At 46.4% G+C, this 14,560-nt stretch overlaps 3 protein-coding genes across 3 annotated transcripts; 1 reads left to right on the top strand and 2 right to left on the bottom strand.

Annotated features, from left to right (window-relative positions):
• Positions 1–728: 728 nt before the first annotated feature.
• POJ06DRAFT_214648 (OPT oligopeptide transporter protein-domain-containing protein) lies at positions 729–3,795 on the bottom strand. The gene is made up of 3 exons (XM_056185503.1): positions 3,597–3,795; positions 2,696–3,546; positions 729–2,648 (listed from the first exon to the last, which is right to left on the bottom strand). The coding sequence occupies exons 2-3, from the start codon at positions 3,542–3,544 to the stop codon at positions 945–947; spliced, it is 2,553 nt and encodes an 850-aa protein (XP_056041482.1). The 5' UTR covers positions 3,545–3,546; positions 3,597–3,795; the 3' UTR covers positions 729–944.
• Positions 3,796–6,991: 3,196 nt separating this feature from the next.
• POJ06DRAFT_227346 (2,4-dichlorophenol 6-monooxygenase) lies at positions 6,992–9,446 on the bottom strand. The gene is made up of 4 exons (XM_056185743.1): positions 8,825–9,446; positions 8,447–8,766; positions 8,056–8,393; positions 6,992–8,000 (listed from the first exon to the last, which is right to left on the bottom strand). Exons 1-4 carry the CDS (start codon positions 9,140–9,142, stop codon positions 7,150–7,152), a joined length of 1,827 nt encoding a protein of 608 aa, XP_056041481.1. The 5' UTR covers positions 9,143–9,446; the 3' UTR covers positions 6,992–7,149.
• A 1,882-nt stretch (positions 9,447–11,328) lies between these two features.
• Positions 11,329–11,985, top strand: POJ06DRAFT_240540 (uncharacterized protein; the record flags this gene model as incomplete). The annotated part of the gene is made up of 1 exon (XM_056186095.1): positions 11,329–11,985. The coding sequence occupies one exon, from the start codon at positions 11,329–11,331 to the stop codon at positions 11,983–11,985; it is 657 nt and encodes a 218-aa protein (XP_056041480.1).
• Positions 11,986–14,560: the final 2,575 nt, after the last annotated feature.

The following is a 14,560-nucleotide window of genomic DNA, read 5'->3' as shown; positions in this document are numbered from 1 at the left end:
CAAATTATGAACGCTTAAGCCGCTGGAGTGAGAGAATAAAGTGAGATTGATATCGCAGCATTTTAAGTTAAGTAAGGCGAAGCAATGCAATCGCGTGGGGTACCTACTGCCTCCGTAACTATTAGGGGGACGTCGACCTCATTTGGATGATGGAGGTAGCGCAGTGAATTACTCGATGCAGGGTATTCTAATGAGGGAATTTCTTGTATTATATAGCAATGGCTGGCTGCGGCTGACCTTATGTTACACACTCTCTCAGGATATCCGCCAATCCGCCAATCCGCCTGCTGCTCTAATTACATGACTGTGAATCATTGGGCCTACAGGACCTGAACTTCAATGCTCGGCGCGTGAACTACCATCTCGATCTTTCCTAATAAAGAAATTATTCGATTTCCTCCTTATCCGCCAATGCCCATGGCGGATATTTATCCGATATCCGCATCCGCCATCCGCCGACAGCCCTACATCTAACCACAAGTCAGATCTTGTCATGAAGGTGATTGGAATACGTGCACATGATTCTGAACCCATAATATCTACTAGTCATCGAGTTATGTCCCACCCCAAAACGCCGGCGTATGAGCACACAAGATAAGTTCTATTATCTGCATTGACAGCCACTCGCAGAGACGACAAACGACCGTGGCATTGATTTCACAGGCAGCAGGCTTCGCGTCACAGAGGTTGTCTCTGATTCCGACGAAGGATTGAAGAGTATTAAGGAACTTCGCAAATTTATTTTAGAACTAACTATCCTCCTAACAAGTCGAACCACCTAAACACATTGCCTGTCACTTGAAGAAAGAAATCTCTGGACTCGCCCACATAAGTCTGTCCAATCGATCCTGCAAGTCCGGGACCACATTTCTGGATCCTCATCATTCCAACACTCTCCTCCAGCGCCTTGTTCAACGACGGTGCCTTCCATGCGAGAAAAAGTATCAGGGGTAATGTCCTGGAGAGGGTCCAAAGTAGCCCACTTCGGGCAGGGGCAACAATGTCTGTCGCCCAATCCCTCCATCAATACCCGTCGACGATATATTATTGCCCCACCAGCTAAGGTTAATCCCATTGTACTGCAATGTGAAGAACACAAGCAGCGCCCCAAATGCGACTCCTGATGTCAGACCAGAGTGGAGAATATAATTATACTTCTCCCACCAAGCCAGGTACCGCTGCCGAATCACGTACATGAATGCGATCGAAACATAAAATCCGGGAGTGAAGTAAGAGAGATTGTAAGGAGCCCAGTTGCCCATTCCCGCAGCAACCAATATCGGGTTAACGTGTCTCAGTTGTTTCCTGAACCTGAGCCTGAGAAAGTGTAGTGGGAATGCTACCAAGAAACCCATGAGAAAGCAATATTTCAAAACCGGATATATATCGTTGAACATGCGCCGGGGACCAATAACGCCCCATGAAATCGAGGTGTTGTAAAACGCATGCTCACCGGCACATTTAAATTTCTCTGGTTGGTTAGTCGTACACAAGTCGTGCACATTCGACATTTGCCAGTTCACGACACCGACCGTAACTAGGCATTGCAACACGGTTCCAATAATTTGGACCCGAAAATTGGCCCGTGGAGGAATTTTGGCATAGTGAGCTTCCTTCTGATTCCCTACATAAGCCGCTGCAGTGGAATCCATAGCGTTAGCAGATATTCTCATAATCATCATGGATGATCCATTTCCTGGCCATAAGTACCCCGAAATGATGTCTGTATAGGCAGCTGTACCGAAGCCAATGCCGGCGATCGCCTGCAAAAGTACGATAGGAATCAAGCAGAGAATAGTCACACCATACGCAATGAGAAGTCCAGGAACCGTGGCACGTGTCGGATATGCTGTAACAGCAGCAACGGAGAGTACAAATCCGCCCACAAGTACAATATAAAACCACCAATCAGGGACTTCTTTGTAGCGAGCCATCATCCTTGAATGTACATCCTGAAATCTGCTATATGTTGATCGCAATGGATTTTTGAAGTCCAGAACAATATCCTTAACAGACAAATATAAAGTCTTCCATTCGCTTAAAAAGATACCCGTCACGACTATCGTATGGAAAAAGAAATTAGATCCAGTATCAAACAATGCCCCGGCGGAGTAGAACGGCGGCGAATATTTCTGGTATTTCTTAATATCCAGTAGTCCATTCGTTATAACCTTTTGCACGTTAAAAGGGTCACCAGTATTCGTCATCAAAGTGTTGGAGTTAATCGGCATGTACGCTGTGTACTTATAGTTTGCCCAGTACATCCCAATAATAGCAAACGAACTAAGAAACAGACCAATATATTGATTAACAGCGGTGTAGAAAGGTAACGTCAAAGGACCGAAACCGTGATTGATCACTGACCAATCAAACGTGGTAATTGGGTTAATTCCCAAGCCCAAGGTGCTACCACTGATAACCGCAAGGTTGAAATTGTTCGGTGCAATCCAGTTTATCCAATTAAACGTGCTGAGGGCTGTAAACAAATATCCTGGGATCCAGTAGTAGAAAAATGAAAACGCAAAGATTACCCAAAAAAACCAGTAGCGAGAGATCGACCAACCGTGAACAGTCGTCCTTTTCTCATCTTTTAGCAAGGCTCTGTTCAACGCTATGCCCGCTAAATTTGTAGGCCATACGCAACGTACCTAATCTTGTTAACTTATCTTTAAAATTTTATCCAGTTGAAACGTACGGGATAGACAGCCCACCGCCGCATAGTACCGGCCAATCCCATTCCAATTAACTGCGTAGAAAATTGCATCAATAGTTGAAAGCCGATTGTAGCCCATTTGTAACCATAAAATATATTGAGATGCAGGACAGGGATAAGATTTGAGCTAACGTTTGTGGCGGATAGACTGCCACCCATCATAATGTGGGCTAGCATCTGCTCTTTGAAAGTCCATGGACCAGGATTGAGCGAGTATCGGGTGCCCCGCAGAGTGAATCCCCAGTCAGGTAAAGCCATGGCAAGTATTTTGCCACTAGGGTAGAGAAGGATCTGAATAATCGCTGCCGATATGCCAATGTGCGGCTGACGGGTCGTAAAGAACTGATTGACACCAGAAACAATAACAATATAAAAGACTCCTAATAAATATACCCTGAAAGTCTCAACTGGAATGGTTGGGTCATCAGTTGCATCAACAATAGAGCGCACTTCAGGATAAGGAGAGACGTAGCCGATCAATACGGCCTGGAATTTGAGATCAAATTCATAGAGATTATCCTTCTCCTCTTCAGAGCTGACATTAACCAAAGTCTTGATTTTCTCCATAGACTGGTGCGGAAAATTTGGATCGTCTTCATGATATTCGATCGCACCTTTCAAAATATTTATAGACTCCTCTATAGAAATTGTAGATATTTTGTCAAGGATAAAATCGATATTTTGCGATTGGCCCAGAATTTCTTCTGCACGTTCGCTGTCCAAGTCCTTGAGAATTTTGCGGTTACTCTCTATATCAAGGTTGCGAACATGTTGTTCTACCGATTTTTTTTCTTGCTCCGTCGAGATTGAGCCTTGGTCTGCGTCCGTCATCTCTGTTATCGTTAGCATGCAATGCTCTGTGACAAAGCTGATATCATAATACCTTGCTACCGTTCCAATACTATGTGCGGGCTACTTGGTTCGTGTGCCTTCTCCTGACCGGCCTGGCTTATGAACAGCATGTCGAACAAAACAAGCACGAGACAATCAGACCTATAGATATTTATTCAATATCGGCTGCATTGACGACTGAACATATCATTGCGACATATGACGCGATTTTCAAAGATGATCTAAGAAATTGGACTCGGCCCGCCGACTTCCCGCTAGTGTGGAATGGCGTGCTGTAAGTGTATCTAAAGGAAAGGCGCGGGATATAGCTTATTTAGCTCGGCGTTAGTGAAAGTAAGGGTCTTGGCGTATCCAAGGTAACCTTAGCATCTTAGCATCAGTTAATTCTACTTGGCCTAAGCGGCGGAATTTTCAACTCACTTGGGCAAGGGTTTTGTTTGGCGTAAAGTTGCGGCGTAAAAATGGTTGCTGAACCTTTCTAGTATCATGATATTTCGTTAGTTAACAAAAGTCTGAGAAGCACGCAATCGGACGCAGCAATACAATGACGGAAACCTTGCTGTATCGAAGCTAACGCACATTGGTACACAAAAGTTGTGCTTATCTACAAACAGAAGAGAAGCCAGAGCTTCTTTCGTTGCTTCACGGCCGACTTCCGAATAAATTCTGCAATTTTCTACCGACTCGTATGTATTGCAAAATTAGGCACCTAGAATGACTCTAGGCGTCTCGTGTCGTGCCGGCACGCCAGGCAAACTTTGGCTGACGCTCTGGGTTAATGGCTTGGCAGAAGCGAGATTTGCTTCCAATGTCGTCGTAGGATACCAAAAGCTTCAGGCAAACAACACCTGCACTGCATGATCCAGATCCCGAAGCCGTCATACCGGTTGTTGGGACGATGATGCAATCTGGGCTGGTCCGCTCATTTAGCACAGTCGAAGCCTTTTATGGACGAGAGCTGGTACATACTACAAGCAAAGCGGAGATCTATTGGTAGTCTCTGGTGCATTAAGCATAGCTTATTTTCGCCTAGGCGTAGCGGGTATGCTAGCAACGAGCTTATGTTTTGAGTTCAATAATTCCGCGAACCGTAATTATTTAGGGTTTTGGCCATTTCTCCCTGTCCTGTAGAATATCCTCTAAATGAGCTGACACCGATCATAAAGCAGTAGGTGGCCAATCAAAGAGTTACGTATCGAAAGAGCTCCACAAAAATCCACTAAAATTACTAACCAATTAGTGCGGAAACTGTCATGGGACATTCCACGACTAGCAAAGCTGCACAGAATCGAGGGACAGTCGTCGCTTATTATACAATATCTAGTCTCATTCTTTAGCGGCGTCGGCTTAAGCGGCTAGGCTATATATGGCAAAGCTTATCAATGTGCTGCCAATAATTCCACGCGAGAAAATGGACTACTAATCTAATACTCGCAAAAAGAAGCACGGCTCGGTCACACTAGAGCTCCAGGATTTGGAGGCACGTGACAGTGTGTCATGGGAGACACCACGGGACCACGCCGGGCGACGGCACCATGTGTTTCGTGAAGACTCTAATTTGCCAGCCAAGGTAGTTCATAATCTTGACAGATCTAACTTACCTGTTTCGGGGACTATTTGGCCTGGAGGGGCTTGCACTACGGAGTTAAGACAGAGCTAGCGGTTAGTAATATTTCGATGATGAAATTGAGGCTAGGAGAGATTGGTCAATGCTCTGCGGCGCAATTGAGCATGTCTTTAAACTTTGTCTGCTTCTGTGGAACACGAATTCCCAGGCCATTTTCCCATTGGTCCGATTGGGAAAAAAACAGCTGATGGCCCCGAATAGGTCCACACACTATTTGGCAGCGGTGTTTCGAAACACGATGCTCCATATGTGGAAGGATAGCGCGTGGCACAACCGGCAGCAAAGAGGCTACGGTGTACATTTTAAAGTAATTCATCCGATAGTCAGAGGAGCGGGGACCGTCTCATTTGATACCCATCTCTTCCAGCTACTGCCATCGCCGTTCATGTACAACAATCAATACCAACATTACTATGTATATATGTCACCATATAGCCCGAAGGCGACCCGAAACACACACAAAGAACAAAAGACGCGTAATCAAGTACCCAAATCCTCCTCGTACCAGAGAAAATGTGGAAGCTTTTATGAGAATTGTCAAAAGTGGAAGGGGTTGCTGGAGCTCCGCAAGATGGTTGTTAGACCTTCGTTGCGTCTCCAAGAGAAATTGACATAGGTCAACTTGTGCTCAAGTCCTTAACTAATTTCAATGGGAAAGCTATCGACATGAGCTATCTGTAAGGAAGTTATTCCTTCACAAAGGGATCTTTGGGATGTGGTTAGCGGCATTCAGCATGCATAACTTAAAACACAACGATGATCGCGAGGAAGAACAGCCCCAGCCTTAAACGACCTCGGATCTCATTGCTTCACAGAGCGAACACGAGCCAGGACTTCTCCCACTAAGGACGCACAGTATACCCGGCAGCAGCGATCGGAACATATCAGTCACCATTGCACTGTTGCTCGGATAATGGTCGGAAGAAAAACTGCAATCACTACAACAGTGCACCACATGCAAGTAGGAGACGACGCAGATGTTGCGGCCAAAAAAGTGAAATATGACCGACAGCTCGTGCCAGTTACAGTCCTCCAAACAGGAATAGGATAGGCGATTGAGCAGGCCGTCCAAGCGCAAGTAAACATAATATGGTCAGGGACGACGGCACCAGAAACCTTTCGAGAACTTTACAAGTACAGGTGGATAGCATCGATGGGAGCAGCTCCCCTCGAGACAGACTACTTAGCCCTTGCAAGTGGATTTTTCAAATGAAATACAAAAGAGACTTTCAAGGCCAGATTATTCATCACAGGGTTCTGAGTTGGGACTACGTCCATTATAGTGTCTATGCACACCTCGTTCTTGTTCTGCTTATATAGTGTACATTGTGACATCATGATCCTCAAACTTCGTCCAGAAATTGGGCGCCAAAAGTGTGCGCTCAAGGAACTTAGAACTAGCAATGATGAAGACTTTGACATACATACAGGCAGAAACGAAAAGAACTCCGATATCGCAGAAATCTTGGCGCACTGCGTGTGACGCAAAAGCATAATGTCAGGTACAAATTACTTTCCTGCACATGAATAGACTTGTTTCAAAGATACAAAGCGGACCTAGTCATGCATTTAATTCAACCTTGAAATATATCTAGGATATGCCTAATAACAGCTCTTTTAATCCCGATCGAACAATACGGGATACCTTTGCCTTACAGATGCATTTCCGATGGTATTAATGGCTCTGATCAGAGTAAAGAAACTGAATGAAAGCGAGGATACTTTACGTTAGCAACGCGCAGTGTAGCCCGACGAGTTGATACGTATAGCGAAGAGAAGTCGAAACGAAATGCGATTCAAGCCAAGATATACGTGGGTCCTCTCTGCGAATTTACATTCAAAATATTAAGCCCGAAATATTCATAGTCTATTTCACGCAATCCCGCAAGTTCACGGACAATCACCGCTTTGCGGATCCCTTCTGAAGCATAAAATACAACCGAAGCCAAGTCTAGCTCTAGAATTGGGTCATATGCTTTACACTTCCTCCGTCGGCATGGCTCGTATCAACCTTCATTCCTTGAATATTAGGCTCTCGTCGTGGCTCTGGCACATAGCCCTCAAATATCTCTTTCCCGGCGACTACCACCAGTATCTTCTCCGCACCATGTCTGTTCGGTATTTCAGAGCCTCGCCAAGCAACGTGACCATCCGCACGCACGAGCACATGATTCTCGCCCCAGATCTTATGCGCGTGCTCTTCGCCTTCAATTAAGACGATCTTTAGTGGCATTTTTGTCGCTGCAGCTGCGTCCGCAAATACAGCAGAATCATGGCCACGACCACCTGTGACAAAGGAGATTAACGTCCACTCCTTCCCGAACAGGTCCAAGATACTGGTCTTGCCATCCTTCAGGAAGAGATGCGGGGCACGAGCTCCAGGATATGTCGACGGTGTGTACCGCTTAAAATCCCACTCTGGCTCTGCGGTCGCACACAAGTCTTGAAAAATAACACCGGACTTGTATCTCGAATCAAGTTCGATTCCTCTATCGGTGCATTCTGAACCTGATACGTCGAGAAAATCGGCTATCTGTTTTCGGAATTGCGCACCTTCCTGAGTCTCTGCGATTAGTAGCTCTGGGCCCTTCTCAGCATACCACTGATATCGAGGGAAATGTTCCATTACGTGACGATTACAACGTTCGAGACGGCGGATCATCGTTGGTCGCTGTTCGTCTTCATATGATTGCAGCAGGTGAGGCCCGCCGTAACCCTTGGTTAGTGCAGAGAGGCGCCATGCGACAGCCAACGCATCTTCTAATCCACTGTTCATACCGTAGCCACCATGAGGCGGGTTACGATGGCCTGAAGCAGCGTTAGAAGTGCCATGTATTGGCACGTAAAACAAATTTGCACTTACAAGCATCGCCCACCAACACAACATGACCACCTTCAGAGATATACCGGTCTGCAATAGCAAAATTTGGACGCCACGCGCTAGAAACGATGATCTCATCTATCACAAACCGATAAGGCTCGCCAGCGCCACCAAAACATTTGTACACCCATTCATAGGGATCTATCGTCGAAACATCCGCATCGACACTGTCCAGCTGCATATGTACGGTGAAGACTTCATTCTCGTCTTGATCAACAATGAATCCGCCAAACGGAGGTAGCATGTGCCAGAACCTGCCAAACGGCCGCCTTTCAGCTAAGTCTCTTGACCGAAAGTGAACTAGATACAGGGCGACTGGTCTGTAGACGGTCGAGTTAGCTATGTGCAGTTCGGACAGACGAGTCTGACGTACAAGACGCTGGTGACTATGCGTATTCCCGCTGTCGCCCTGACCAAGCTGCCTCCTCCATCGGCGCCAATTAGATATTTGCTGCGCACGGTGTGCGTCTGACCGTTCATATCAACAAACGTGGATTCGACGCCGTTGCCATCCTCAACATGAGTCAAGTACTTCCAACCGAAGTGACCGTCGATCAATGGTTCTGCAAGGCATTTCCGCTTCAACCACGCTTCAAACACTACCTGCGAGCAGCGCTGAGCTGGCTCTGCAGGCTGACTACCGTCGTTTACTGTCGCAATTGTTGAGCGCCATTCATCACTCGACGGCAATGGCTAATAGTTCGTTAACAATCTAGATGAGCAATGTGCGCGGTTGGTCGATCAAACTTACCCAACTAGTCAACAACTTGCCCGTTGGACCGCACGACGTATAGAATAAAGTATCAAATCGGTACTTTCCGCCCACTGCGCCTTTCTGCGTACGCATTTCATCTGCGATGCCCATCATTCTTAGGATCTCCATTGACCTGCAATTGGTCAAATCCATCTTCGGCCACTTCGTTGTATCCTGGTTCTGCTCCGCGAGCAGACACGGGATATCTAGCCTGGATAATTCATAGGCGGCCAACATGCCTACCGGTCCACCACCAACAACAACGACCGGAGCCTCATGCCGTGCTGTGTCCGCAGGATTTGGAACAGAGCGCATAACCAATAGGACAGATTAGCTTCTGGACAAACTTATGACTCTGTTTGTCTGTAGACGAAAATCCTGGAATGCGAACTGAGCAGACTTTAAGTACGGGCATGGCAGCATTTGCCTTCATTAGTATTGCGCGGCTAGGAGTTTCAGCCGTTTGCGTTCACAGGTAGCGGTAGCTGCGGCTAGCATTGTGATGTCACACTAGTTCGCTTGTTATCTCAGAAGCCTTCACAGCCCGCGTGTCTATCTGATGAATCTACTCTTTGCCGAGGAGAGCTAGGCGTTACACTTTTCTAGTTGACTCTTTCTGTCTGATAATTCCGACGACCGCGGCAAAAGTTACAGCTGCGGCTGATAGTTTGAGACATCAAATGCGCTGCGATAGGGTTTGGCGACTGGCGGCATTAAGGACGCAATTTAAAGTAAAGCCGTAAGGGCTCATTCAGGGGATACTCAGATAGTGCCCATCATGTTAATCAGCAACAAGCTTTTTGAGGATTTAACGTTTGCGGCGGCAGAAGACCACGAACCACGACCCAAGTTGGACTCCACAAATCATTGCCGACAAGGAATTAACGCACCCATAGTCCTGTTCAAGTCTTGCTTCTATGGTCATCCACAACAACCAAGATGACAATATCGGCTGCTGTACATTAGCAATATCGGTTGTTTGGGCATGCAACGATTTCAGGTTCTGCAAGAGACATGTAGACGACCTCGCTCGAGATCTTGCTCTTTTCACTTTTTCGGGTCCCAAATTTGTTAGCAGAAAAAGCCTCAAAATGACTCATACGGAGCTTTGCCTATACACTTCCGTACCAACCCTCTCAGAATAGTTAGACCGACTGAAACTTACATGTGCGATACCCGAATCTGTCTGAGGATGCCTGGACATGCAGTAGCGGATTCGCCACATATGTGAGAGATATATTTGGCAACAAATTAAATGCATGTTACTCACTCCAAGGATAACTCTCAGAGTGCGTCCGAGTTTTTGTCCTATATTCGATCCATTGCAGTCCTCAGATAATTTCCACATAGCTCACGAACTCGCCTCACTATTACGAGATCTCTTGTCTCGCTTGTTATCAGCGCTTGGGCTAGGGTGGTTGCGGAGAAGCAGGTTGACTATCAGCTACCAAAGTCTAAATCCTGTTCCAGCAGGTTCACACTTTGTGAGGACGAAAGTACCAGCATGCATGTATGTAATGCCTACATCGAAACCCCAAAATCCTTTGGAACCAACACTGAACAAATTGTAATTTGTAGCCTTGTGCACGAACGCGAAACGACGTTTTGATCCATGGGCCTTCGTTAATCACGGGGAAATATGGCCTCATTGGTACCAAGATGACAGACGACACACGGATGGCTTCCAGTGAGATTCAAGCTGCACCGCAGCTTCAGGGTGCTTAGACTGGGACACAGTACGAAGCTAGTGTTTGTGTGCAATAATGACAGATCATCAGAGATCCCAGCCCCAAATCCCCTTGTGCTGATACTTGGTAAATGCCCCGTAGACGTTAAGACGCATTACTCGCTCGTCCAACTGGACATGCCCCATTACCCCATTTCGTTGTGCCAACGCCTATACGCATTATCCGCTCAGGGTAACCCTTCCAAAATGAAGTGTCCAGCCGAAACCCACGGATCCGAGGAAAGCTCACAGCACTTGGCAATTAGATACCATCGGAGTTATAGAGCCAAACTAAGGCCTTCATTGCTGTGGCTCTGACAGCGATTACGGCATTGAGTTCTGCATACACTCCGGCTTGGTACAGCGAAATGCAGTATGGCACTCGATTACCTAACATATTTCAGCCTCTCGGAGCTTCGGGCAGTGTCAGCCTCCGCGGAATTTTGTTACGCACTTAGCATCACCAGAAGCGCCGAGGACACAGGATTTAGGTTTCCAATTCTATTCCTCTGAACGGGACGGGCCAATGATGGTTGAGCGGTGGCTGATATGTACAACGGCCAGGTCTCTTTGGAAACTATGTGGTCTTAGATCCGCTGTGCCTGTTTCACCGGTTGAAGGAGACTAGCCGAAGACGATAGCGCATTACAAACTGAGATATATCTGGCCGCAATAGCGTCTACACTGTGACCAGTAATAGCACCCAAGTATTTGCCTGCCCAATTGCTGACGTCTGTATATTTGGGGATCAATTCTTTCTATTGCATCATTAACCATGGTCGCGGAAAGAGTGCCTCTTCCAGATGATCTCCACCAGCAGCAACAAGAGGTTATGCGGCGTGCGCACTTTGCATTTGAGACCGCGTTCTACAATACTCTTAAGATTCTTGAGAATCCTCCGCGCGATGATCTCAGAAACTTTCTCGGATACTGCGAGGCTTGGTGTACCACATTGGTGCACCATCACGACGTTGAAGAGGCCGTCATGTTCCCATACCTTCAGGCCAAGCTCGACTTTGCGAAAGAATTAGAACAGCATGAGAAGCTGCACGAAGCACTAGACGCCTTCCTCGGACAAATTATGCTGGCACAAAAGAGTCCAAGCTTATTCGACCCTGCAGAAATGATACAGATCCTGAAGAGTGCAGAGAACAATTTGGTCACACATCTTCACCAAGAAATCGAGGATTTGGCACCCGAGCGCTTAAAGGTATATACTAGTCAAGAGATACGTGATCTATCGGCGAGGATTGCAAAATATGCGATGCAGCACGCCAATCTTGCTTTGGGTTTGCCATTCGTTAGGTCCCATACCCCGCCGGAGTACAAATCTTGGCCGCCTTTACCATGGGCGATTGAGACGCTCTGCTTACCTTTGCTAGCCATGTGGCATGGTGGGTATTGGAAATACTCGCCATACAAGGTGAATTAGTGTTCAATCCGGCCATTTACTTATCACATTGAAAGTGCATGATCATTTACCACTAATAAGGTATTATATCCTACTTGCCGTTATAATAGAATTCAAAAGCGACGTTTGTTGCGGTAGCGAACCATCCAAATCCACTCTCTTGCCAGAAAAGTTACAGGTAACTCAAGATTACCAGCGCAGGAAGAGCATTGTGTTCCCCAAGCATGAACATCTGCATAAGCGCATACAAACTTCATGAATAATGTACAGTGACCCCCCTTCCCCTCCCCTCCTCTTTGGCTTCGTTGATATTGCGTGATGTGTGGCGGGATGGCTCAGCGGAGCCTGACCCAATCAGTTAGTAAAGTCACTTGGAAGTTGTGTATTTTAATGTCGATAAGATTTCTATGCTATCCTCATGAGATCGTTCTTGAGACTGCCTACGAAGTTACGCCAAAATCGAGCAATAAACTGCGCGCCACGATCCCCGATATAATCTCGTGTGGTACACCATGAAGGGGGAAGACTATTTGTGCAAATATTATTATGTAAAATGTTACTATGTAATGAAGTGCTTCTGCGGCAAGGTCCAAATGCAAATTCGAACTATTCAGTGGAAACAGACTCAAATTCAAATTCAAATGGAGTCCCTTGGGACAAAAAAATAAGCCCAAAGTCCACGATCCCGAATTTAAGCGTTTTGCAGTCACCCCCAAGTGAGTATTGCAGTAGGTGAGTGAACTAACAATTGATTAGCAGGCAATAGTATCGGTCCAAGTTCACACGTGGAATTTGAGAAATGTGGAAGCTTTTGGAATTGTTAAAAGTGAAAAGACTCATATAGGTCCGCTAATCCTTTGGCATCTAGCGACTTGTGCGTCGGTAGGAAGTGAGCAATTTTCCTGAGGCGATCAACAACTACCAGGACAATGTCAATGAATCACTGATCAGTGGAATCCGTAAATTAGGTCACCGTGATGAATAACCACGGGCGTGTAGGGGCATCCAGGGACTGATGGGTCCCATAAAGTAACCGCCCGGGAACTTTAGTATGCTGACAGATTGCGCAAAACTGTACAAACCGATTGAAAAACGTTCGCATACCGGGACAATAATTGTTTCGTCGCGGCAAGTCGTATGTCCGCAACCTCCCAGGGTATCCCGCCGTTTCCAGATCATGATGCTGGATTAATAGGTCGGTTCGGAGTTCGTCGTCGTCTGGAATCCATAAGCGTTCCTTTCGGTAAAGTAGCCCGTCGATTATCATATCCTCGAGTGGTCGTCTGTTCTCGCAAGGTCCCATATTTCCGGATTCTTGATCTTTCCAACACTTTCTTTCCCTATTCTCTACTGAACAAGGACAGTATAGGTAAACGCAGGAATAATCCTTTCTGAAAAATAAAAATCGGTATTTGGTTGCCGAGTATCTCAAAGCTTTCCCCTAGCCAACAAAAAATAAATATCTTATCCAGCATCCTCAAACCGTCGCAGCCACCGAAACAATCACCAACGCAGAAAGCCGCTCCAGAGGACGTGAAAAATCGCTGCCAGGATGTGGATGGAGGCTGGATAGGGATCGATATCGACTGATGCAGACTCTGGTCAGTGTGCGGCGCGAGTTGAGAACGATGCGTGTATAATAAACATTACTGACTTCGTACTCTACTCACGTACTCGAACCTCTGAGACTATGATTAGTCAATATAGCTATTGGGTTGATGCTTACCCACTGACCCCGTCTCCCCAAAACAATTGGTCTTCGATTTCGTGATTTTATTCCTGGTGATGAAAGGGAAGCGTCCAGAAGTCCGGGATGGTAACCTTTCCTTTGACGGAGTTTTTAATGTGCGTATACTTCGCGGTACCATGTTGTCAGCGGGCAGGGCAGAGATAGGCAGGGTCAGGGTTAGGCTGTTGAGGTCCAATATTCGATGCAATCGAGAAAGTATTCAATTACTCTCCCATTACCTACGCGCAATTGGAAGTTGCCACACCATCGCATCCGCAATCATGGTAATTATAACCATAGTTTAACCGATATATTCGGGAGGCAGAGGATTTCAACAAATGAACATTTTCCCAGTATTCTCGATAGAGTTCTTTTTTCCTTAATTGGATACCGCTAGGGGACCGCTTCAGGCGTTCGGTTATACTCGACCTTGACTTGACTCCGCTCGAAATTCTAGCCGAGCGGGAATTAAACTCTACCTCACGGCACTTCGGATTTGCCGCGAGAGACGTCTGACTGCGTTCGGGGCGACTTCGAAGTCGACGGGACAGACGGTTCCAAGTAAAGTGACTCAAGTTCAAATCTCGGATTGTAATACATTATTCATCTTACACTATTAATTAGCCATCGCTTATGGATGAGACAAACACATAACTATACATCTCCATCCAACCCGCGACCAAAATGATGACGTAGACCGCTCGTGTTCCCATCTTTACACTAAATCAAGTACTGAAATAGACGCCACGGGGGCCACATCGTCAGATACCGCTTTGCTGAGCAATGTCGTCTGCGAACTGAGTACTAAATTCTCACATTCGCCAGACATACCAATGCCTACTTCATCCACATTCCGCGCAGATAGCA

This window comes from Lipomyces tetrasporus, assembly GCF_029532465.1.
Source record: "Lipomyces tetrasporus strain NRRL Y-64009 chromosome Unknown POJ06scaffold_10, whole genome shotgun sequence".
Lineage (NCBI taxonomy): Eukaryota > Fungi > Ascomycota > Lipomycetes > Lipomycetales > Lipomycetaceae > Lipomyces > Lipomyces tetrasporus.
The sequence above is the reverse complement of the archived record's forward strand: the minus strand, read 5'-3'. Positions and strand labels throughout refer to the sequence as shown.